At 44.6% G+C, this 26,638-nt stretch overlaps 1 protein-coding gene across 1 annotated transcript; it reads left to right on the top strand.

The window, feature by feature from the left end:
- The first annotated feature begins 6,427 nt into the window (after positions 1–6,427).
- On the top strand, positions 6,428–21,810 carry LOC132575469 (serpin B10-like). Its single transcript, XM_060244264.1, has 7 exons — positions 6,428–6,598; positions 9,343–9,381; positions 13,315–13,449; positions 16,254–16,371; positions 18,635–18,777; positions 20,665–20,832; positions 21,404–21,810. The coding sequence occupies exons 1-7, from the start codon at positions 6,431–6,433 to the stop codon at positions 21,806–21,808; spliced, it is 1,176 nt and encodes a 391-aa protein (XP_060100247.1). The 5' UTR covers positions 6,428–6,430; the 3' UTR covers positions 21,809–21,810.
- The last annotated feature ends 4,828 nt before the right edge of the window (positions 21,811–26,638 follow it).

Here is a 26,638-nt window from a genome sequence, read left to right as displayed (position 1 = left end):
ATAAATGACAGGAGAACATATAAAAAGTTGACAGAAAAATTGAAAGACAATGGCACAAGGTATAGATGGATAATCCCCGAGGGTGTGAGCTTTGAACTTCAGGGGAAGAGAGTCACGATCACAAATGCCCGAGAACTGAGGAGATTTTTTGAAGAAAATAAAGAATTTGCACCATGATGGATTACAAACTATTGTCTTGGAATGTTAATGGACTAAATTCACCACAAAAAAGAAGGGCAACTTTTCATTGGATTAAAAAGCAAAATTGTAATATAATTTGTTTGCAAGAAGTCCACATTAAACAAAAGGATTATAAATTTTTATGGAACAAACAATTGGGAAGGGAATTTTTTTCGTTAGCTGACCAGAAAAAAAGGGGAGTAGTTTTTTATATTAAACAAGACCTGGAGCCAAAATTGGTATTTAAAGATAAGGATGGAAGATTTGTAGCAGTGGAAATAACATCAAATGGGAAAAAAACGCTGTTATTGGGACTATATGCACCTAATGGTGCAAAAGATGTTTTTTTTAAAGACATTACACAACAACTAGATGAGTTGACCTACGATCAAATACTCTTAATGGGAGATTTTAATGGAACAGTTGAGAACTCATTGGATAGATCCGGAGGGAAAAAAAATAGTGGAAAAGAAGGAAAATTGCCAAAGTCTTTTTTTGAATTAGTAAAACAGGAAAATTTGGAGGACATATGGAGAAAGTTTAACCCTGAAGTGCGGGACTATACTTTTTTTTCTGCAAGACATAAGACATTTTCTAGAATTGACATGCTATGGGGAACCAGAGATTTAGGCCTCATAACAAGAAAGATAGAGATTTTGCCTAAAATTGGCACTGACCATAACCCAATAATGTGGATTACAAAACTGTCCAAAAGATTGAGAAGATGGAGATTGAATGAAGACTTGCTACAGAACAAAGAAACAGTGACTTTCCTAGGAAAAGAAACTAAAGAATTTTTCCAAGTGAATGATAAAGAAGATATCGATTTTCAGACGGTCTGGGATGCTTATAAAGCAGTAATGAGAGGGTTGCTGATTACTTTGAACAATAAAGATAAAAGGGAAAAAGAAAAACAACTACTGGATATTCAAAATGAAATAAAGAAAAAAGAAAGAGAGCTGAGGAAAAGACCAGGGAAAAAGAAAATTCTAAGGGAAATTTCAATATTGCAAACTCAACTAAGACATTTATTAAACAAAGAAGTAGAATGGAATTTGAAAAGGCTCCAGCAAAAATCGTTTGAAGGAGCAAATAAGACGGGGAAATACTTGGCGTGGCAGCTGAAAAAAAAGAGGGAAAATAAAATAATTAATAGAATTGTGATAGATGAAAGAGACGTAGTTACTCAAGAGGGAATAAAAAGAGAATTTTTTAAGTATTATGCCAAGCTGTTTAAAGGTGCTGAAGTAAAGAGAAAAAAGATAGATGAATATCTACAGAAAATAAAAATTGAGCCATTAACTGAGAATATGAGAAAAATTTTGAATGACCCAATTGAAAAAATAGAAATTGAGGCAGCAATCAACGTGATGAAAAATGATAAAGCTCCCGGGCCAGACGGTTATACAGCCAAGTATTTTAAAATGTTTAAAGATGAATTAATACCAAAATTACAGAAGCTGATGAATGCAATAAGAGTCAAAGGGAAGGTACCAAATACATGGAAAGAAGCTGTTATTTCTTTGATACCTAAAGAAGAAAGAGATGTTACAAATGTGAAAAATTACAGACCAATTTCACTTTTGAACAATGATTATAAAATATTTACAAGAATTCTGGCAGAACGTCTTAAGCAATATTTGATAAATTTTATAAAAGAGGACCAAGCCGGTTTTCTTCCCAAAAGACAAATAAGAGACAATATTAGAACTGTTGTAAATATTGTAGAATATTATGAAAGACATCCAGAAAAGGAAGTAGCGCTATTCTTTGCGGATGCAGAAAAAGCATTTGACAATTTAAATTGGGACTTTATGTTTGCAGTGATGGAAAAAATGGAGCTTGGAGAAAGTTTTATAAGAATGATAAAGGCAATATATTCTGAACAAAGTGCAAGGCTGTGCATCAACGCAGATCTTACAGATGAAATGAAAATTAGTAAAGGTACCAGACAAGGCTGCCCGCTTTCGCCATTGCTGTTTATAATGACTCTTGAAATTTTACTAATGCAGATTCAAGAAGAAAAAGATTTAGAAGGACTACAAATAAAAGGATTTACCTATAAATACAGAGCATTTGCAGATGATATAATGTTTATAAATGAAAATCCTTTACAAGTTACACCTTTGTTGTTAATGAGAATACAAGAGTTTGGGGAGTTGGCGGGACTTTATATAAACAAAGAAAAATCAAAAATCTTATGTAAGAATATGCAGAAAAATAGACAACAAGAACTACAAAGACTAACGGGTTGTGAAGTTACCTCTAAGGTAAAATACCTAGGGGTAGAGATAACAATGAAAAATATTGATTTGTTTAAGAACAATTATGAAAAGCTATGGCGTAAAATAGAAGAAGATATGCTAAAGTGGAACAAGCTCAATTTGTCACTGTTGGGTAGAATAGCTGCAGTAAAAATGAATATTTTACCAAGGATTATGTATCTGTTTCAAACCATCCCCATTGTGAAAGATGCTAAGCAATTTGATAAATGGCGAAGAAAAATTTCGGAATTCGTGTGGGCCGGGAGGAAACCTAGAATTAAAATGAAAGTCCTGATAGATGCGAAAGAGAGAGGTGGATTCCAATTACCAGATTTGAAACTGTATCATGAAGCAATTTGTTTAGTATGGTTAAAAGAATGGATAACGTTATTAAATAAAAAACTTCTAATGTTAGAAGGCCATGGAAAAAAATTCGGCTGGCATGCATATTTGTACTATGAAAAAAAGAAGATGGACGGTCTTTTCTCTCACCATTATATAAGGAGTAGCTTATTAAATGTGTGGATAAAGTACAAGAAATATGGTGATGAGAGGAGACCTTTATGGATAGTGCCGGCTGAAGTGATAAAGTTAACGGCCAAAACAGTCAAGGAAAAACAACTATCATACAACCAGTTACTAAAAATACAAAGCGGGAAAATAGAATTGAAAACTGCAGAAGAACTAAACTATAAATATGATTGGTTTCAAATGCAACAAATAAAAAGTTTGATGGAGAATGATATCAAAGCTGAAGGAATAAGGAAAGAACAAACAGAAATGGAAAGAGTTCTGCTTGGAGATAATGAGAAATTAATTTCAAAAGTGTACAAATTACTTTTACAATGGGCTACAGAAGATGAAGTAGTGAAATCTCAAATGATAAAATGGGCAATTAATGTAAATAAAGAAATAAAGATGGAATCTTGGGAATATCTGTGGAAAAATTCCATGAAACTCGCAACATGTCATAGTATTAAAGAGAACTGTTTTAAGATGATGTATAGATGGTATATGACTCCAAAAAAATTAGCAAAGATGAACAATAAGATGCCAGATAGGTGCTGGAAATGTAAAAAGCATGAAGGTTCTTTCTACCATATGTGGTGGACTTGTGAAAGAGCTAAAATGTTTTGGCAAATGATTCAACAAGAGATATCTAAGATCCTGGGATATGAATTCAATAAAGAGGCAGAGACTTTTCTGCTGGGATTACAAATGGAAAAATTTCCAAAAGAAGATAGAACATTAATATGGTACTTGCTCTCAGCTGCTAGGACATTGTATGCGCAGTTGTGGAAGCAAGAAAAAATACCAGAAAAATGGGACTGGATTATGAAAGTTATGTCATGGAGTGAAATGGACAAATTAACAAGAAAATTAAGAGACTGTGATTTAGAACTTTTTAACCAAGAGTGGAAGAAATTCAGAAGATATATAGAGAAAGAGTGGAAAATAAAAGGACATTGGACAATTTTTGAGGATTAAGATTTTTAAGATAACAATATAACTCTTGAAGGGGGTTCTTCTTCCCTATGTTTCTTTTTTGTTTCGTTTTTTTTCTTGATAGTTAAGGGTACCTTTAATATCTGTTTTTTTAAAGAAAATAACACTGGCGGGGGTCAAGTAATTGGGGGAGGGGTGGGAGAAAGTAAGATGTGGGGTAGAATGATGGTTTTTTTCTTAATATATATTAAGCTTTTTATAAGTTGTAGTTATAGTTCTACTACCATATGTTACTAATAAAATTGTTTATTCAAAGCCCCTTGATCCCCACCCCCCCAACAAGTGTTCCCTCTAAGCTGAGTTAGTGTGAGCTAGCTCATGGTTTTTTAGCCTCCGGCTCACACATTTTTTTTTTCTTAGCTCAGGAAAAATGGCCCCAGAGCAAACTAATGTATGCAGTAGCTCACATCTTTAATGGCAGTAGATCACGAAATGGAGGTATTGCTTACAAGACACTGTCCACAACTGCTCCCAAGGGTCCAGGACCTTGGGGTCTGGGTAGAGAATACTGTTCCCTTAGTCTAAGCTGAGTTAGTGTGGGCTAGCTCACCATTTTTTTTAGCCTCCAACTCACACTTTTTTGTCCTGGCTCAGGAAAAATGGCCTCAGAGCAAGCTAATTTATGCAGTAGCTCACAACTTTAATGCCAGTAGCTCACAGAGTAGAATTGCTGATCACAATAGTCCACAGCTTAGAGGGAGTATCGGTAGAGAATCCTTTCACTTTTTGCATAAGATTTTCCGTAACCAGCAAGTGCTTATGAGGGAAGACTTGGTTTCTGCCAGTTCCTCCTTCTGGGCTGAGGCCCCTGCATTCCATCCAGCTCTGTGCCTGAAGCTCCACTGAGCTTCTAAAGTTTCAAAGACGAAGGGGGACTAAAGGAGGAAAGGGAAGAACTGTTCTGTGAGTTCCTTCCATTTATAGTTTGTAGTGGGGCTGCCAGCCCAGACCCTCCCTGCCCACCAGAGGAGGGTAGGGCTACCAGTTCTAGGTTGAGACACTCCTGAAGAGTGGGGTGGAGTCTGGGGAGGACGGGGACCTCAGTGGGGTAGGATGTCATAGAGTCAACCTGCCAATGCATCCATTTTTTTTCCCAGGGGAACTGATCTCTGTATTCTGGAGATCAGGCCTTTTTTTTGCTAGCAGGAACTCCTTTGCGTATTAAGCCACACCCCTCTTATGTAGCCAATCCTCCAAGAGCTTACAGGGCCTACTGTAAGCTCTAGGAGGATTGGCTACATCGGGGGTGTGTGGCCTAATATGCAAAGGTGTTCCTGCTACAGAAAAAGTCCTGCTGGAGGTGAACTATAATTCCAAGTTATCCCTAGGTTCCACCTGGAGACTGGCATCCCTAGTTTGTAGTAGACCCAAATCCTATATAATTGAGAGAACTGTACTTTTTTTTTCTTGAAACCAGGGGTGGGGAACCTCTGTCCTGAGGGCCGTATACGGCCCTTGAGGTCACTTGGATTGCTGGACCGAACCAAGCCATGTGGCAGCCTCCCTGGGGCCTGGCTGGCCAGTGAGGATCGTGGGGCCCAGCCGCGCTGTGCAGCAGCCTCCCCAGGGCCAGGCAGGGATCACAGAGCCCAGATGTACTGTGCAGCAGCCTCCCTGGGGCCTGACTGGCCGGCCAGAATTGCTGCAGGGCCTGGAAAAGTTACTGTCACAGTTTAGTTTCCACTTGATTATCCCAGATGGTGTGACCTAATATGCTAATGTGTGTGACCTAATATGCTAATATTAGGGGATGTGGTCTAATATGCTACTGAGTCCTGATGGGCTTTTTCTACAAAAAAGCCCTGGACCTATGCATTTGCCTAGGGCAGCGGGCCAGGTGTGGGTGTGTGCCAGATTAGGCTCTCCCCACATGACTTCAAATAGAAAAACAATTATTTGCATTAATTTTGCTGGCCTGAATCATTCTCCCTCAGCAGAGCACTGTTTTTTAAGTTGATAATTTTTTTATTGCCCACGGATAGTGTTATAAATATCCATATGGCCCTTGGCAGAAAAAAGGTTCCCCCCCCCTGCTTTAAACAATCCTAATGAGATCCAGTTTGTTGTAGTGGGTAAGTGCATGGACTCTTACTTGAGAGAACCTGGTTTCATTCCCCACTCCTCCACATGCAGCTGCTGAAATGCTGGAGTTGTCTGTCAATACATAAAACAGTTTCTGTCAGAGCTCTTCTGAGCCCCACCCACCTCACAAGGTGTCTGTTGTGGGGAGGGGAAGGGAAAGGAGATTGTAAGCCGCTCTGAGACTTCTTCAGGTATTGAAGGGCAGGGCATAAACCCAATCTTCTATTTGACATGGGCACCTTTGCCCCTTTTTCCATAGAAAAGGGTAGGATGATATAACACTGAAGTCAAATAATTGTTCTCTTATAAGAGTGATGAAAAGCCATTCCTCAGGTCTTTTGGTGTTATTTTAAGTAGTAGCCACATCCTATGTCTCATATTCGCTACAGGTTTCACCAATGGACTCCCTCGCAGTATCCAATGGCAACTTTACTTTAGACCTTTACAAAACGTTTGCTCAGTCATCTCCTAGCAAAAACATATTCTTTTCTTCCTGGAGTGTCTCATCTGCTCTGGCCATGGTCTATCTAGGAGCAAGAAAGAAGACTGCCACCCAGATGGCTACGGTAGGTTCATAGATTTGCCTGAAATCACCTTACATTGGATCCAGCGGATGGTTTGTGGATATAACAGAAGAACGAGAGCCTGAACGTTAAGTGAAACAGCATTCAAAGCAGAAGTTCTCTGTCAATACGTCTTCTGGCACCCACTTCCTTCTTGAGCCTTGGAATAAAATCCATGGGGCTTAAATGGAACAAAAGAAAATTAGGAGCTTTGGGTTGGTCCATAAAAATGTTACTGGTTAGGAAAGCACTAACCTAATCCTCAGGGCAGATATGTCACAACTGTGACCTTTACTTTGTTAATAGACACAGCTTTTCTTTTATCTCTGGCCTTGAAACCTGTCACCGTGATTGTACAGGGCACATACACACTGACCGATTTCGCACTAGGGCTTGTTCCAGGTGGAGAGCCCTTTTGCCCCTGGGGCTTCTCTCGGTTTTCGCACAATCTGCCCTGGAGCTGCAAGTTGGCGCGCCGCTTTTTCACAGCAAACAGAAACCACTTGTAAGAGGATCTCGCTTGCTGCGGGAAAAGAGCGTGCCAACTCACAGCTCCTTGGCAGCTTGGGCGAAAACAGAGAGAAGTGCCAGGAGCAAAAGGGCTCTCCACCCAGATCAAGCCTAGTATGAAATCGGTCACCCTTTAATTTGGAAAATGTCACCAAACAACAAAATCTGCCCAAAGGGCACCAATCTAGTACAAGTGCTCAGAAGAGCCCCCAAAGTGATGGTTTTTACACCTGCAGAGAGCTGCTTTTTCCAAAGCAGCTGCTTCTGTTGGAGGAGGATGTTTGGCTTAGAACCTCCCAATAATTTGTAACAGGCCCTGTCCCAAGGCAGCCATTTTGTGGTGGCTTCTAGCTTCATTTCTATAGATCTCAACAGGGGCCAAGGACTCAACAAGATTGGGAGCCCTTCCTTAAGAACATAAGAGAGACCATGTTGGATCAGGCCAATGGCCCATCCAGTCCAACACTCTGTGTCACACAGTGGCCAATATGTGTGTGTGTGTGTATACACACACACACACACACACACACATATATATATACTGTGGCTAATAGCCACTGATGGACCTCTGCTCCGTATTTTTAATCAATCCCCTCTTAAAGCTGGCTATGCTTGTAGCCGCCGCCACCTCCTGTGGCAGTGAATTCCATGTGTTAATCACCCTTTGGGGGAAGAAGTACTTCCTTTTATCTCTTTTAACCTGACTGCTCAGCAATTTCATTGAATGCCCACGAGTTCTTGTATTGTGAGAAAGGGAGAAATGTACTTCTTTCTCTACTTTCTCCATCCCTTGCATAATCTTGTAAACCTCTATCATGTCACCCTGCAGTCAACGTTTCTCCAGGCTAAAGAGCCCCAAGCGTTTTAACCTTTCTTCATAGGGAAAGTGTTCCAAACCTTTAATCATTCTAGTTGCCCTTTTCTGGACTTTTTCCAATGCTATAATATCCTTTTTGAGCTGCGGTGACCAGAATTGCACACAATATTCCAAATGAGACCGCACCATCGATTTATACAGGGGCGTTATGATACTGGCTGACTTGTTTTCAGTTCCCTTCCTAATAATTCCCAGCATGGCGTTGGCCTTTTTTATTGCAATTGCACTTTTTCAGTGAGTTATCTACCATGACCCCAAGATCTCTCTCTTGGTCAGTCTCTGCCAGTTCACAACCCATTAACTTGTATTTGTAGCTGGGATTCTTGGCCCCAATGTGCATTACTTTGCACTTGGCCACATTGAACCTCATCTGCCCCGTTGACGCCCACTCACCTAGCCTCAACAGATCCCTTTGGAGTGCCTCACAATCCTCTCTGGTTCTTACCACCCTGAACAAATTAATGTCATCTGCAAACTTGGCCACTTCACTGCTTACTCCCAACTCCAAATCATTTATGAACAAGTTAAAGAGCATGGGACCCAGTACTGAGCCCTGTGGCACCCCACTGCTTACCGTCCTCCACTGTGAAGACTGCCCGTTTATACTCACTCCCTGCTTCCTATTAATTAGCCAGTTTTTGATCCACGAGAGGACCTGTCCTTTTACTCCATGACTCTTGAGCTTACTTACTTTCCTTCAAAGACTATGTCATGTAAATGAGTGAAAGATGTGGGGGGTGGGGAGGAAATGGTGATCAAGTGGTTAATGCGCTTGCGTGAGCCACTTCACAGAAGGGAAGATGCCTTCAGCATGTGTGAACCACTCCACAAAAGGCAAGGTGCCTTCAACATGTTTGCTTACCTTGTATGCTGAGTACATAAGACAAGTTGGGACTTTGATGAACATAAGAGAAGCCATGTTGGATCAGGCCAATGGCCCATCCAGTCCAACACTCTGTTTCACACAGTGGCAAAAAAAAAAAAAACACCCCCAAGTGCCATCAGGAGGTTCACAAGTGGGACTAGAAGCCCTTCCACTTTGCCCCCCCTCCCCCAAGCACCAAGGTTCATTCAGAAAAAAGGCACCAAGGTTCATTCAGAAAAAAATGTTATTGTCAATGTGTTGAATCCTCTAGACATTTTCCACATGGAAGGAAGAGTGATTTTTGTCCATTCCCTCTTCATGCTGTTTCTGGGGGTTTCTTGTCTCCTGGGGTATTTTGTGGTGCAGTGGGAAGAGAGAAGGAAGGAAAATCTGCAATACTGATGGAAATCCCTTCCACCGACTGAAACGATCCACAGGATCCAAACCACGATCTGTTTTATATTTAAGTGTTATCTTTACATTTCTACTTCACAGGTGCTTCACTTCAACAGAGGCACAGAAACGTCCCCCCAGGTAATATAATCATGTAATATTTTAAACAAACACTAACATAGTATTATTGCAACACACACAAAGTAATGCCCACATCATTAATAGAGCTGAAGTCCTAAGTATACTTACAAGGAAGAATGGCCATTGTACTTGGGGCTTTGAAGTAAACTTGCTCAGGATTTTGCTGCATGAATGTGTATGAATAATTGTACCTGCTTTTTCAACAGCTGCTGATGTTGAACTGTAATTCTCACCAAAAGAGAGCCAGTTTGGTGTACTGGTTAAGTGTGCGGACTCTTATCTGGGAGAACAGGGTTTGATTCCTCACTCCTCCACTTGCACCTGCTAGCCTTGTGCCAGCCATAGCTTTCATAGGAGTTGTCCTTGAAAAGGCAGCTGCTGTGAGAGCCTTCTCAGCCCTACCCACCTCACAAGGTGTCTGTTGTGGGAGGAAATAAAGGAGATTGTAAGATTGGAGAGCCAGTTTGGTGTAGTGGTTAAGTGTGCGGACTCTTATCTGGGAGAACCGGGTTTGATTCCCCACTCCTCCACTTGCACCTGCTGGAATGGCCTTGGGTCAGCCATAACTCTCGGTGAGTTGTCCTTGAAAGGGCAGCTGCTGTGAGAGCCCTCTCCAGCCCCACCCACCTCACAGGGTATCTGTTGTGGGGGAGGAAGGTAAAGGAGATTGTAAGCCGCTCTGAGATTCTTCGGAGTGGAGGGCGGGATATAAATCCAATATCATCATCATCATCATCATCATCATCATCATCATCATCATCATCATCATCTTCTTCTTCTTCTTCTTCTTCTAACATCTGATGTTCATGTCCTGTGGCTCTCAAACATCTGACATTTATTCTATGTGGCTCTTACTTTAAACAAATTTGTATTTGTTTAATACAATTGCCCTAAATTAGGGCGTTTTCGCACTTACCTTTTACTGGCGCGACGACCCTCCTCACGCCGGCGGATCTGCAGTGATTTCGCACTAGAAGCGCCGGCGCAGCCCATTGCGCCGGCTACTTCCGTCGCTAAGCCAGCGCAAACGGAAACCGCCAAGAAGCAGGAAAACGTTTGCGCTGGCTTAGCGACGGAAGTAGCCGGCGCAATGGGCTGCGCCGGCGCTTCTAGTGCGAAATCACTGCAGATCCGCCGGCGTGAGGAGGGTCGTCGCGCCAGTAAAACGTAAGTGCGAAAACACCCTTAGTGTTTTGCTAAATTGATATAAACAAAGAAAACATGGGGTTGAGCATTGTATGCGTATAAATTGCCATTAAATCATGGATGATTGATGGCCACTCCATAAGGTTTTCAAGGAAAGAGTTGTATAGAGTTGGTTTCCATTGTCTGCCCCTGCATAGCAACTCTGGACTTCCTTGGTCGTTTCCCACCCAAGTACTAACCAGGGCAGGCCCTGCTTAGCAACTGAGATCAGACAAGATCCGACTACCCTGGGCTACTCAAGTCAGGGCTTGTTGAGTATTACTATTGGAAAAACATCACTTGTGTTAGAGAAAAGCTTCTTCAGTCAAAGAAATATGCAGCCATCAGCTGAGCGGAGTGGTAGGATAAACCCATTAAATGTTCTCATTCTGGATTTGTTCTACAGCAGATTGAGTTTGCCAAAACACAGAAAATGTCAGCATCAGTTATAAGGAAAAGTTGGTCAAATGAAGGCCAAAGCTTGTTGCGACATCCCAGATGTGTTGCAGAACCATTTCTGCATCTTCTGGACAGCTGCAAAGAGCATCCTCCTGTATTTCCTTCCTTGCAACATGATTGCCTGGGGCTTGAATCAGGATGCTCTACTAACTATCCCTGTGCTCACAGGAAGACATTCTCACTCATGGTCCATCTTGTACAACATCTGGCTTGGTTGATCTAGTGCAGGGGTGGCCAACAGTAGCTCTCCAGATGTTTTTTGCTTACAACTCCCATCAGCCCCAGCCATTGACCATGCCGGCTGGGGCTGATAGGAATTGTAGGCAAAAAACATCTGGAGAGCTACCGTTGGCCACCCCTGACCTAGAGTTTATGAGGACCCAAGAGAGATAACATAAGGGCTCCATGGCACAGTGTGGTAAAGCTGCAGTACTGAAGTCCTAAGCTCTGCTCACGACCTGAGTTCGATCCCGGTGGAAGCTGGGTTCAGGTAGCCGGCTCATGGTTGACTCAGCCTTCCATCTTTCTGAGGTCGGTAAAATGAGTACCCAGCTTGCTTGGGGGAAAGTGTAGATGACTGGGGAAGGCAATGGCAAACCACCCCGTAAAAAGTCTGCCATGAAAACGTGAAAGGAACGTCACCCCAGAGTCAAAAACAACTGGTGCTTGCATGAGCGACTACCTTTATCTTTTTAAAATAGTGATAACTTTTGGCACACTAAGGTTTTTGGTAGAATCTATTTAAAGGATGACTGAAAAGAGAAATGGAGTTTTAACCAACAAGTAGTTTTATAAGTAGTCTTATAAGAACAGGTGGTGGAAGATGGTAGAGCAGAAGAAGAAAAAGACTGCAGATTTATACCCCACCCTTCTCTCTGAATCAGAGACTCAGAGCAGTTTATAATCTCCTTTATCTTCTCCCCTCACAACAGACACCCTGTGAAATGGGTGAGGCTGAGAGGGCTCTCACAGCAGCTGCCCTTTCAAGGACAACTGCTGCGATAGCTCTGGCTAACCCAAGGCCATTCCAGCAGCTTTAAGTGGAGGAGTGGGGAATCAAACCCAGTTCTCCCAGGTAAGAGTCTGTGCACTCAACCACTACACCTAAGTGGCACACTTAACCACTACACCAAACAGGCCTCCCCTTACCCAAAGAGAAGAGTCTTATTACCACTACCAGTGTTCCCTCTAAGCTGAGTAAGCGTGAGCTATCTCACAGATTTTTTGCCTTCAGCTCACACATTTTTGTCTTAGCTCAGGAAGGACGACAATAATTCATGCTGTAGCTCACAATTTTAATGCCAGTAGCTCACAAAGCAGAATTTTTGCTCACAAGACTCTGCAGTTTAGAGGGAACATTGCCCAGAACCACGATACTCTTGCCTCAGAATAGATGATGGGGAGTGAGAGAGGAGAGCTACTACTGCACAGGAAGTTGAAGCTGACCCTGGAGTCCTATGATGCCGCTTTCAAGATCAAATCCATATGTTTCAAGCATTGTAAATGGCAATGAATTATTTCCCCCAGCTTTTTCTCAGCTGTACTAATGTTCCCAGTCACTTATATGAATTCGGGGTAGGGTTGCCAAGTCCAACCCCAGAAATATCTGGGGACTTTGGGGGTGGAGCCAGGAGACTTTGGGGGTGGAGCCAGGAGACACTGGGGTGGAGCTAGGGGGGAGGGGGGAAACGGCGCCGGGGAGCATGGCGAGCCGCCCCGCAGCTGCCGCCTCTTCTCTGCTCGCCGTGGCTGCTCCTCCGAGATGGGCTCAGGCTGAGCCCATCTCAGAGGAGCAGCCACAGCGAGCAGAGAAGAGGCAGCAGGGGAGCGGCGGCCTCGCCCACTCCGCCTCTGGGGTGGAAGCGGAGGGGGGGTGGAGGTGGGCCGGGGACGTGGCGAGCCGCAAGTCCGGGTCCTAGAAGGGCCCGGATTCGTGGCTCGCCATGCTCCTGGCCTGCCTCGCCCTCCCCTTCTCTGGTTTTGCCTGCTCCTCCCAGATGGGCTCAGCCTGGGCCCATCTTGGAGGAGCAGCTGCGGTGGGCGGGGAGGGGGCGGCAGCGGCGCGGCGGCCTCGCCCGCTCCAGGATCGGGTGGCTCGCCATGCTCCCCGGCGCCATTTCCCCCTCCCCCTGCTTCCGTTTTTTTGGGGAGCGGGGGAAGAGGGTGGAAATCCTGGGGTCCCCCGCCAGGGCGGGAGGGTTGGGAAGCCTAATTCGGGGTGGTTACCATATTTTTCAAGGCAGTGTGATTTCACAGCTAACAGTCCCCCCCCCTTTTTTTTTTTTGCAGAAACCGGATTCTAAAGATGAAGAGATCCATCAGGGATTTCAAGAGCAGATTTCTGAAATCAACCAACCCAAGAGCACCTATGTGCTTAAAACTGCCAACAGACTATATGGAGAAAAGACTTACCCTTTCCTTTCTGTAAGTAGAGTATTTGCATTAAACTGTCGAGTACAGTTGGAAATTCATTTTTCATTTAGTCATTTCTAACATTATTAAATGAGGTAAGGTTAAACAATATTGTTCTAACTAGATGTGAAATTCATTGCTCTTTTCCTGTCTATTACAAAGTTATACTGAGTGTGTTATTTATTCCTGTACCTATATTACAGATTTTATATACTCATAAAATACGTTTGTAGAGCCAGTTTGGTGTAGTGGTTAAGTGTGCGAACTCTTATCTGGGAGAACCAGGTTTGATTCCCCACTCCTCCACTTGCACCTGCTGGGATGGCCTTGGGTCAGCCATAGCTCTGGCAGAGGTTGTCCTTGAAAGGGCAGCTTCTGGGAGAGCTCTCTCAGCCCCACCTACCTCACAGGGTGTCTGTTGTGGAGGGGGGGGGGAGAAGGTAAAGGAGATTGTGACCACTCTGAGACTCTGAGATTCAGAGTGAAGGGCGGGATATAAATCCAATTTCTTCTTCTTCTTCTTCTATAGAATCTATTTTTATTGGCCAGTGTGGTATCCTACATTTCCTCTAAGGAGCTCAGGATAAGAAGAAGAAGAAGAAGATATTGGATTTATATCCCACCCTCCACTCCGAAGAGTCTCAGAGCGGCTCACAATCTCCTTTACCTTCCTCCCCCACAACAGACACCCTGTGAGGTGGGTGGGGCTGGAGAGGGCTCTCACAGCAGCTGCCCTTTCAAGGACAACCTCTGCCAGGGCTATGGCTGACCCAAGGCCATTCCAGCAGGTGGAAGTGGAGGAGTGGGGAATCAAACCCGGTTCTCCCAGATAAGAGTCTGCACACTTAACCACTACACCAAACTGGCTCTCCCATCCCAGGATGGCATGCCCATTCCGTTTCATACTATCAGGTTGTTATTCTTTCCTTATTCTGAGAAGTTCAAGGTGGTGTATGTATTTCTAACCTATCCTAAAAAGAGATAACCATTCCTGAAAATTCTGTCCTTGGAATCACCCTGTTTGGTAGATTGCATTAAGAGATCGTGAGTGCCAATTTCCAGGCAATAGCTGGAGATCTCCTGCGATTACAGTTGATCTCCAGGTGACAGAAATTGCCTCACCTGGAGAAAATGACCACTTTGGAAGGTGGGTTTTCTGGCATTATATCCACTGAAGTCCCTCCCCTCCTCAAACCCTGCCCTTCTCAGGTCCGCCTCAAAAATCTCCACGTATTTCCCAACCCAGAGATCACCCAATGAGCTACAAGGGTTTGAACCTAGTCTCTGCTCTCATACTCTAACATTCTAGCTACTAAATCACATGGACTTGTACAAGGGGCAGGGCTGATTTTACTCCCTATGTGACCTAAGTAGCTGCTTGGGGTGCCAGACTGGGATGGATGGCATCGGAGAACACACACCCCTCCACAAACGCTTTTGACTAGGGTTGCCAAGTCCCCCGCAGCCTCCAGTGGGGATACCATAGAGTTTTCCTCCCAAATTGCTAGTGGGGATACCATAGAGTTTTCCCGGAAGCTCCTAGAGCAGCCGGTGTGAGACGTCACTGACTCAATGACATCACTTATGAGTGACGTCATCACACCGGCAACATTGGGAGGGGATCCCCGTGCCAGCCTACTGTGAGACAGCAGGTTGGGGACCCCCAAAGCAGGAGAATCTCTACCCCACCCAAGAGTTTGACATCCTTGCTTTTGACATCACCTCCTGGTTTCCACAGCCCGTTTGGCACTTGGTAGGTGTGGTACAGGAGGAAGACATATGAAGCTTTACAATAATGCTTTCTTCTGTTCCTGACAAGAAGATACCATTTTATCCTTCCAATGAGGCCTGTGGAGTAGGTTGGATTGAGTGAGTCATTCCCGCAAAGCCGTCAAGAATTTTTATGGGTGACTGGGATTTCTGAACTCTCCTGGAAAGATCTGCCACTGATTTCCTTGTTTGCTATATCTGCTTTGCCGTATTGCAACATAGGTTTCTGGGCTGTCAAAAATATGAATGCTATACACTGGATTTGAAAACTCATCCTAGCCCAAAGTAAAGGCCTCGGTTCTGAAAAGTGCAGGGCCGGATCTAGGGGGGACAGAGGGGGATACTTGTCCTGGGCGCCAACAGAGGGGGGGGAACGCCAAATTGTGTATGGAGTCCACTGTATTCTATGGGGCCATAAGATAGACTGGCCCATAAGGGGGTGCCATTTTTTAATTCCCCCCCCCCTTCAAAAAACAGGTAGATCCGGTCCTGGAAAAGTGATGACCTTCATCTGAACATCTGAACTCAGGACCACTAAAGCCATTGAATGGGTCTAGGGCTTTTTGGGGGGGGGGGTAGAGAAAGCCCAGCAGGGACTCATTTGCATATTAGGCCACACCCTGATGCCAAAGCAGCTGGAACTGTGTTCCTGTGCATTTCTGCTCCAAGTAGACTTTCCATACTCAGTTTACTATGGGATCAAACCATTTAGTGTTGCAAAACTGACCCCCATAATCAATGTCTTCTTTGACTGTGTGGATGTATGTACATGTGTGTGCGTGCTTCTATGCGTGTGTGTGTGCATTAAGGGCCATTAAATCACTTCTGACTTACAGCAATTCTATGAATTAGTGTCCTCCAAAACATCAGGTCGTTAACATCCTCGCTCGGGTCCTGCAAACGGAGGGCTGTGGCTTCCTTTTAGTCAATCCATCTAAGTTGGGTCTTCCTCTTTTCCTGGCGCCGTCAACTTCCCCTAGAATTATTGTCTTTTCCGGTGACTCTGGTCTTCTCAATATATATATTCTTTCTCTTATATCTTTCAGGAATACATGGAGCTTACTAAGAAATATTATGATGCAGAGGCTCAAGAGGTTAATTTCTTAAGTGCAGCAGACCAAACCAGAAGTGAGATCAACCTATGGGTTGAAAGTCAGACTGATCGTAAGCTAATTCATTCATTCATTAACTGCAGACTGTAGCTCCAGTAATACCTCGGCTGCCTTAATATTCTTCAAGCTGATTTTAGAGTCAGAGAAGTGGACTATAGTAAGCGCATTTAAGAACCACTCCTAAACTGACAGAATCGAATTGATTTATACAGTCTTTAGATAAACATAAGGGAGGGAGGAAAGGAAGAGTCGGGATCCTGATAACGATTCGTTTCAGAAAAGAAAAACCTGTGCAGCAAATGTAATGTGTGCACTGGTTGATGGATTGGCAGGGCTTTTTTTTGTAGAAAAAGCCCAGCAGGAACTCATTTGCATATTAGGCCACACACCCTGGTGTTACCATTGTTCCACACCAGATTTTGTAAAAAGCCCAGCAGGAACTCATTTGCATATTTGACCACACCTCATGATGTCACCATTGTTTCACATAAGGCTTTTTTGCAGAAAAAGCCTAGCAAGAACTCATTTGTATATTAGGCCACAGCCCCTGATGCCAAGCCAGCCAGAACTCTGTTTCTGTGTGTTTCTACACAAAAAAAGCTCTGTGGATTGGATTTAAAAAAAAAACAAAACAAAAAAACTAGTAGTCCTCCTCTGAGTTTCCGTGGTCAGTTTGAGGCTTGAAATTGCAGTGCCCCACTTTGTTTCTCTCAGCACTGACTTAATAATTGGTTCATTAAAATTTTCCTGTTTTTATAGTATTAGTTTCCTCTACAATATTTCTACTGGGAAGGTGAGGGTTGCTTTTATTGATGTTGGAGTGATGGCAGCATGCCTGGACATTGGGGGGCGCTACATCATCCTAAGTGTGTTATCTCTTTGAATAAGATGCCTCTCTTTGTCTTTACCCGGGAGCTGCCCTCTGACCCCTCCTCTTCGTGTCCTCTCGCTCTTCTCACATGGCCTTCCATGGAGACACATCTCTGCAGGCCTCTTCTGCAAATACAATGTCCTCATACTCCCACACACATGATGCCGGACAAGCTGGCCATTTGTTATATGGAAGAGTACTCTTTAGATTAGGCTTCTCTCTCCTTTTGACTGCAACCTGCATGCGAACTTGGTCTACTTGAATAAATGTAAGTTTACCTTCCACCTCCCTCAAAATATATTTCTTGGGAGATTTATTTACTGCACTCAGTATCACCCTTGTACGACTGAGCAAACTCTCCTGTGTTAACCAAATGTCACCATAATTCAGGGGTGGCCAATGGTAGCTCTCCAGATGTTTTTTGCCTACAACTCCCATCAGTCCCAGCCACCAGCCATGCTGGCTGGGGCTGATGGGAGTTGTGGGCAAAAACATCTGGAGAGCTACCGTTGGCCACCCCTGCCATAATTTGTTCTCCGGCTGAGTCTGAGAACCACTTGATTAGCATCCACAGCTCCAGGAGTCCTGAGAAGAATGGCCCACCATGACCTGGATCTCTAATTGACAACAGAACTCTTGGTAGGCCAGTGCTTGGAAGGCTCCATGCCTCAATTTGATATTGAACTCGAGAACCACTCAGCGGCTTGATTTTCACAGGGCTGCTTTAATTTCCTAATCCCGTCTCTGCAGTGTTGGCAAGAACTGTTAGAAGTGAAGGTGCTGCCCTGGCAATAGAGAGTAGATAGCTAGATAATCAGACTATCCTTTCCTTCCTTGTTTGCTCTTCTGCCAAGGTCCCCTTTGAAATGTAGATTATGTTCTCAGGGAACAACTTCCTGCCACTCACTCACATGAAGCCCCCTCCCCTTCTCCCTGCACACACCAAGAGGGACAACATGTTGTCCTCTCTTGGCACCATGAGGCAGCTGACCCTCTTGCCGTCTGCTTCCATCCTTAGCTAGTAAATTAGTATTCTATCTTGTCTCTATTCTTTCCTATCCAAAATGTACTTCTTAAATACAGAAAGAAGTACGTCTCTTTTAAATTTGCAACGTGGCTCTGCTAGACTCTGTAAGCTGACTAACTTAGTAAAGCGATGCTCCTGCATTTTGTAGCTTTATTTAAGCACTCTGCTGCTAACTAGTGGGAACTGTACCAGTTAATCCCAGCAGGTTATGGGCCCAGCAGGAACCATTTGGTTCAGCTTGTTCCAGGGCTACTTTAACACTTAAGCATTATTCTGTAGGGGTGGCATTACTAGGCTGGAGGCTGGATGGGTCAGTGATATGATGCAGTATAAGGCAGCTTCTTAAAAAAGGCATGCAGTATTTGTACTGTTATAGCACTAGAAATCCTAATTATATCCTCTTCTTTTCCCCCCAAGGCAAAATCAAGGATCTGCTGCCGAAAGGTGCTATTGATTCTCAGACCGCACTGGTTTTAGTAAATGCCATTTACTTCAAAGGAAAGTGGCAAAACAGATTTAAGGTAGAAGATACTACTAAAGCAGATTTCAGACTGAATAAGGTATGCAACGTGGACACATTTCATTGACGTTTTGAATGTGGTATTGGTAGCTCTGCACCAAATCTTTAATAGAAATGTGATAAAAGAAAAGGCAAAAAAGCACTCTTGTACAGGAGATTTACAGTGCAATCCTAATTGCACTTTCCTGAGAGTAAACCCCATTGCTTTGACTTCAGTAGGATTTTAAGGGGACTCATATCGGATTGCACAGTTAAGGTTCTATTATTTTTGGGTTTTAAGTTCTGTTTTTAAGTGACTCAAAGCTGATCTCTTGGAAAGCAATTCTTGCTTAACATAAGAAGAACCACAGCAATAAACTCTGGTTTTGTAAAGCTTGTCTTAATTGCTATTAATATTCGTGAGGACCCCTTTTTGGGGAAAAAAAGAATATAATGTAAGTTAAAGAGAGATCCTTCAAGAAGAGGAAGCCCCTGAATATCTACTGGATGACCCCATCAAAACACAAGAAACATCCTGTTCAAAGGAGAGAGCAGAAGATAATCCTAACATTTTAATAGTTAGATGTTTCTACTGTCATCCAACATTACTATGAAAACTATGTAAAGAACATTATGTTTTGAAAGGGAAGTACATAAATATTATCAGTAAATAAGGAAACCACAAGAAAAGCAACTAGGAAGCAGTGGATTTAAAAACAACAGCAAAAACCTAAATGGAAAGCCTATCAGTTGCCAATAATCAGGACACTTTTCTGTAGCAGGAATTCCTTTGCATATTAGGCCACACACCCCTGATGTAGCCAATTCTACAAGGGCTCTTGGTATGGGGCCTCCTGTAAGCTCCAGGAGGCTTGGCTACATCAGGGGTTTCTGGCCTAATATGCAAAGGAGTTCCTGCTACAAAACAAAGCCCTGCCAATAATAAGTAGCTCAAAAAAGCTACAGCATCAGCTGGCAGCCCAAACACCACCCACAGTATGGGTTGGATCCAGCCAGTTTTCACCCTCAATCTCACCTACTTTTTCTTACTACTACCTTCATCACACATACATACTGCTTTCATCCATGCAGCTCCATTGCATTTGGGTAAAATAGAAAAAGAACCAATTGCCTTAGAAGTACAGAAGCTTTAGGTGGTATCCCCAATCCTCCATGTTTCCCAGTTGAGGGGGAAATACTGTTCAAACCAATTACAATGATGATCTGACTCCAACGGTAACAAGATAAAGAAATTTTACTTACAAAAATAGCAGCACATTTTACAAGACATAGTCATATAGGTACATGTAGGTTACTGTGAACAAATTAACTTCAAAAAAGGTTAATGTGCTACAGCTCCAAGCCCAGGTAAGAGAGAGAAGAGGAGAGGTCATATATATAAGTTGAAACATAAGGCAAGCAAGAGTCAGAAAGGCTCAACCAATGAGAGAGTAGGGCCAAGAATTCTCTTAACTCTTTCCCTCCCAGATCCTTTTGCAAGCAGAGTTACAATATCTAACATGTTGATCCCCAAAATAACATTTTTGGTTGTCAAAGAGGATCCTTTGCTGTCTTTCTCACCAGTGGAAAAGCTGGTTGGATCCAACCCTATGTTCTCCCCACCCATTCTAACAGATTAGACCACCCAGCAGAAAGAATAGATCACTTGGACTCAGGGGTGGAATTCTAGCAGGAGCTCCTTTGGATATTCGGCCATACACCCCTGATGTAGCCAATCCTCCAAGAGCTTACAAAAAAGAGCTCGGACTACACATAAGTAGAATACCGACTGCCCACATACTGGAATCCAGTGCTGTTCTTCGCTCCCCCAGACTCCCAAGCTCTCACTGTCCTTGAGTGCTTAAAACGTTTTTGATCTTTATCTCCTCAGGATACGGTTCATTTCAGCTGGGAAAAGGAGTAACATGTCTTTTAAACGTTATTTCAGACTACATCAGCATCTGTGCAAATGATGTTTCTGAGAGAAACCCTTCCAATATTCCACATCAGCATCTTGAAGGCCAATATCCTTGAGCTGCCATATGTTAGTAATGCCCTCAGCATGCTCATCCTACTTCCTGATGACATCCAAGATGAGTCTACAGGTCTGGAAATGGTAAACATTTCTTTTCAAATACCTAAGGGTCTGTTCCTTTGTAAAGCGACACATCCAGTGCCTCTCCCCAAAATGCCCCCCAATTTTTAAAAGGATTGGACCAGAGGGTCCAGTTCTATGAGCCCCCAAAGGTGCCCCTATCCTTCATTATTTCCAATGGAGGGAAGGCATTTAAAAGGCGTGCGGTCCCTTTAAATGTGATGGCCAGAACTCCTTTTGGAGTTCATTTATGCTTGTCACACCCTTGCTCCTGGCTCCACCCCTAAAGTTCCCAGATATTTCTTGAATTGGACCTGACAACCCTATCTAATTGAGAGCCTGGAATTTGATTCCCCACTCCTCCACATGAAGCCAGCTGGGTGACCTTGGGCCAGTCACGGTTCTCTCAGAACTCTCCCAGCCGCACAAAGTGGGGAGAGGAAGGGAAAGGGTATCGTAAGCCATTTTGAGACTCCGTAAGGTAGAGAAAAGCAGGGTATAAAACCTGCTCCCCTTCTTCAAGCTAAAGGTTCACTGTTTCTCATTAAACTCTCATCCTTTATTCTGACACACTTTCTTGCGTTAACGACAGCTGGAAAAGGAATTAACGTATGAGAGATTATCAATATGGACCAGTCCAGAAATGATGGAGAAAACAAAAGTGGAGGTACACTTGCCTAGGTTCAAGCTGGACGAGACTTATGACCTCAAGACTACTTTGAGCAACCTGGGAATGACAGACGCTTTCACACGAAATCAAGCAAACTTTACAGGAATGTCTGAGAATAACGACTTGTTTCTGTCAGAGGTGTATCACAAGGCTTTTGTGGAGGTCAACGAAGAAGGTACGGTGGCAGCCGCCGCCACTGCGGCCGTGGTTACGACAAGATCCTCTGAGCAGCCTGTGGTATTTAAAGTGGACCACCCCTTCCTCTTCCTCATCAGGCACAACAAAACCAAAAGCATCCTCTTCTTTGGCCGATTCTGCGCCCCTTAGAGAGTTTTTTTGTGTCGCCTCTGCAGTTGGAGAAATACTCAGGGGCAGCGATTCCTAAATGCTATGGAGTCAGGCTTCTTGGATTTAGTGGGGTTTCCTTCTGAGTCAACATGGGTAAGAGCAGGCTGAAAATGCTGAGTGAAACAGCACCAAGCCTTGTGCTGGCTTTTAGGGGTGGCGATATATGTACGCCTCTCACCCTTCCTTTTGGAATATCTCTCTGATGCCTCGATGCTTTCTGTGTTCTTGTTTGTGAAGGTTTGCAGCACACCCTTTCTACAGCAAGCCCTTTCTAACCGTGTCCCCAAATTCAAGCAACCCTGCTTAATACAGTGTGTAAAGACAATAAAAGAATTTCGGACAAGGGATGCCACTCTTGAGGGTTTTTTATGAGATTTCATATCACATTGTTCCTTGAAAATTTTGCAGAGCACTTCTCCATTTTCTGGTTGGCATTTTTGGTTTTAATGAAACATGCTATGTTCTCATCCCATACAGCTCCCTCCTCATTCTCCCATGGCTTCAAAGGGGGGAGGCCTTTTGAAAGGAAGGAAGTGGAAGAATCACAGATTTTTTTTTTAATTACAGTGCAGAGCGTTCATTTATTGCAAGCCTTGGCATGCCTTAAACACTGAGACCTATTTCCCACTAGCCTTATGCCGCTCTCACGCTCCTCTTCTCTGTCGCGGCTTCCGTCGGATTTCGCACTATCTGCCCTGGGGCTGCAACTAGCTTCGTCTTTTTCGCACGGCAAACAGGAACTGGTTTTTAGAGGATCTTGTTTGCTGTGCAAAAGAGGTGGAGCGAGTTGCAACCCCGGGGCAGATAGTGTGAAATCCAAGGAAGCCCCGCAGAGGAGAGTGAGGGCGGCATAAGGCTAGTGGAAAATCGGTCTCAGTTTTTAAGGCATTTCAAGGCTGTGGTAACAAATTCATTTATCATTTATTTATTTAAACAATTTTTTCTCACTTCTCCTGGATAAAATGGCTCCTTTAGAAGATGGCCCATACAGCATTATATACTACGGAGCTCCCTCCCCTTCCTAAAGCCCTGCTCTCTCAGGTTCCACCTGCAACTCTCCAGTTATTTAGAAGAAGATATTGGATTTATATCCCACCCTCCACTCCAAATCTCAGAGCGGCTCACAACCTCCTTTACCTTCCTCCCCCACAACAGACACCCTGTGAGGTGGGTGGGGCTGAGAGGACTTTCACAGCAGCTGCCCTTTCAAGGACAACCTCTGCCAGAGCTACAGCTGACCGAAGGCCATTCCAGCAAGTGCAAGTGGAGGAGTGAGGAATCAAACCCGGTTCTCCCAGATAAGAGTCCGCGCACTTAACCACTACACCAAATTTAGGAACCCAGACTTGGCCAACTGCAATAGTACTGAGAAGAAGGGCTTACTGTACAATTCAGGTAAATAGCCAAAAAGAATTAACTACTACAGAACTGCTATCTGCAGCAACTGCAAGTGAGCCCAGTGGCCCAGCTGCCTTTCCCAAGACCACTGTCCCTACAGGGCTACAGATGGCCAGTTTGACCCCTCTGCTTTATCTTGCTCATCTCCTGATCGCCACCTGGTCCAGCTATACTTCTGGACCGATTCACATCTCTTTTATCCCAATAACCTCACCCGTGGATTCCATGGGGACTTACTTCTTTGTAAGTAGAAAAGAGCTACCACCTGCCAGTCTACAGGTTGGTACCTGGACATTTCCAGCTATTACAATTGATCTCCCGATGGCCAAACTCAATACCCCTGTAGGAAATGGCTGCATTGGAAGGTGGACTCTACAGAATTATACCCCGCTGAGGTCCCTCCCTTCCCCAGACTTGCCCTCCCCAGATTCCATGCCCAGAAAAACGAGTATTTTCCAACTAGGGTTGCCATTTCCCTGGTAGCACTGGGGAAATCCCTGGTTTCGGGGCCTTCAGCCCACCACCGGCCAGCTGCCCAGAAGTGATGTCATCAAGCCAGGAATGCTCTCATATGTGGGCATACGCTATGGCAGGGGTGGCCAACGGAAGCTCTCCAGATGTTTCTTCGCCTACAACTCCCATCAGCCTCAGCCGTTGGCCATGCTGGCTGGAGTTGATGGGAGTTGTAGGCAAAAAACATCCGGAGAGCTTCTGTTGGCCACATCTGCGCTATGGTTTTGAGGCAGAAAAAAAACGTAAGGTTTGCCCACAAAACACTCTTGGGACACCCACCAAAGTTCCCCACTCTGGGCATCACCAGGAGATGGAGGGGAAGGGCTGCCAGATCAAGTTGGGAAACTCCTAGAAATTTGGAGACGGAGCCTGGGGAGGACGATGGGGGTACGATGCCATCGAATTCACCTCCAAAGCCAGTTTGGTGTAGTGGTTAAGTGTGCGGACTCTTATCTGGGAGAACCGGGTTTGATTCCCCACTCCTCCACCTGCACCTGCTAGCATGGCCTTGGGTCAGCCGTAGCTCTGGCAGAGGTTGTCCTTGAAAGGGCAGCTGATGGGAGAGCCCTCTCCAGCCCCACCCACCTCACAGGGTGTCTGTTGTGGGGGAGGAAGGTAAAGGAGATTGTGAGCCGCTCTGGGACTCTTCAGAGCGGAGGGGGGGATATAAATCCAATATCTTCATCTTCTTCAAAGCAGCTATTTTCTCCAGGGGAATTGATCTCTGTAGCCTGCAGATGAGCTGTAATTCCAGGAGATCCCCAGGTCCCACCTGGAGGCTGGCATCCCTAGCACCTTAAAGACTAACAAAAAGTTTGGTGCGTCACTGCTCACTTCTCCCCTGTAAGGTTGTATTCTTAAGCCATTCTCACTTTCCCATAAACCTGCCGCTCCAGTGGGGTTGCCGACCCCCAGGTGGGGGCAGGAGATCCCCCTGTTTGGAGGCCTTCCCGCTGCTTCAGGGTCATCAGAAAACAGGGGAGGGGGGAAAATGTCTGCTGAGCACTCCATTATTCTCTATGGACACCGATTCCCATAGGCTATAATGGAGAATTGATCTATGGATATCTAGGGCTCTGGGGAGGTTGTTTTTTTGAGCTAGGCACCAAATTTGCAGCCTAGCATCTGCTGGCTCCCCTCAACAGACCCTCCAAGTTTCGAAAAGATTGGACCAGGGGGGTCCAATTCTATGAGCCCCAAAAGAAGGTGCCCCCTATCCTTCATAATTTCCAATGGAGGGAAGGCATTTAGATGTGATGGCCAGACCTGCCTTTGGAGCTGAAGGCTTGTCACAGCCTTGCTCCTGGCTCCACCCCCAAAGTCCCCAGGTATTTCTTGAATTGGACTTGGAAACCCTTTGGTGAGTCAGTCACTGCTCACTTCTTCCCTGCAAGGTTGTCTTCTTAGGCCATCCTCACTTTCCCACAGACTGTCTCCAGCTAAGCCTGCTTCAGGCATTTACTTGAAAAACGGGTGTTCCCTAAAGTCCGGGGCGGTGGAATAACTTCTGAGTAACCCCGCTGCGCAAATCATATCATATCATAATTTATTACAGTCTCAAGACCAGAATACAGTATATAAACATAGCATGAAGAAATAAAAACAGACAGAGCATGCAGAAATAAAGATCAACATTTAAGAACTTTTAAATTGCAATCCCTGCAGTCTAAGAATTAATGCACAAAACTCAGCAACTGAATGTGTCATCTCTGAATTCTTACCTGATAGGGACCAATGAAGTCTTGCTTTATTAAGTACTAATGTAACCAAGTGTCCTATCGACTAATGGAGTAACAATTCTAAAACGAGCCTCCCTATAATAAGGGCAATTGAAAAACAAATGCTCTACAGATTAGGGTTGTCAAGTCCAATTCAATAACTATCTGGGGACTTTGGGGGTGGAGCCAGGAGACATTGGGGGTGGTGCCAGGAGCAAGGGTGTGACAAGCAGAATTGAACTCCAAAGGGAGTTCTGGCCATCACATTTTAAAGGGACCACACTCCTATAAATGCCTTCCTTCCATAGGTAATAATGAAGGATAGGGGCACCTTCTTTTGGGGCTCATAGAATTGGACCTCCTGGTCCGATCCTTTTAAAACTTGGGGGGTATTTTGGGGAGAGGCACTGGATTCTATACTGAAAGTTTGGTGCCTCTACCTCAAAAACAGCCCCCCCCCCGGCAGAGTCCCAGATACCCGTGGATCAATTCTCCATTACGGTTGTCAAGTCCAATTCAATAAATATCTGGGGACTTTGGGGGCGGAGCCAGGAGACATTGGGGGTGGTGCCAGGAGCAAGGGTGTGACAAGCAGAATTGAACTCCAAAGGGAGTTCTGGCCATCACATTTTAAAGGGACCACACTCCTATTTAAATGCCTTCCTTCCATAGGTAATAATGAAGGATGGGGGCACCTTCTTTTGGGGCTAATAGAATTGGACCTCCTGGTCTGATCCTTTTAAAACTTGGGAGGTATTTTGGGAAGAGGCACTGGATGCTATACTGAAAGTTTGGTGCCTCTACCTCAAAAACAGCCCCCCCCCCCGCAGAGTCCCAGATACCCGTGGATCAATTCTTCATTATTTCCTATGGGAATAAGTCTCCACAGGGAATCATGGAGTGCCTAGCAGACATCCCCCCCCCCTTTCTGAAGACCCTGAAGCGGGGGGGGGGGGGAGGAGGGAAGGCCTCCAAACCGGGGGATCTCCTGCCCCCACCTGGGGATTGGCAGCCCTACTACAGATTCAACCTCGCAAGTCTGTTTTAGGCTCTCCGCCTTCGCAGCCGAGGCTCCCCCCGGTTTTAAAAAGCCCATCGCATCCTGGTGGGAAAAGCGCAACCCTCCCCTTCCTCCGGCCGCTTGGCCAAGGGCTCCTCTCTCTCCGCCTGCGGAGGCGGA

Source organism: Heteronotia binoei, chromosome 7, assembly GCF_032191835.1.
Source record: "Heteronotia binoei isolate CCM8104 ecotype False Entrance Well chromosome 7, APGP_CSIRO_Hbin_v1, whole genome shotgun sequence".
Taxonomy (NCBI): domain Eukaryota; kingdom Metazoa; phylum Chordata; class Lepidosauria; order Squamata; family Gekkonidae; genus Heteronotia; species Heteronotia binoei.
Note: the sequence above shows the minus strand (reverse complement) of the source record. Positions and strands in the feature narration are given on the sequence as shown.

Coding starts and splice junctions, on each gene's coding strand:
- LOC132575469 (XM_060244264.1), top strand. CDS start 6,431: ATGGACTCCCTCGCAGTATCCAATGGCAACTTTACTTTAGACCTTTAC. Junction 9,382..13,314: donor GCACAGAAACGTCCCCCCAG/GTAATATAATCA, acceptor TTTTTTTTGCAG/AAACCGGATTCTAAAGATGA. Junction 18,778..20,664: donor CAGATTTCAGACTGAATAAG/GTATGCAACGTG, acceptor ACGTTATTTCAG/ACTACATCAGCATCTGTGCA.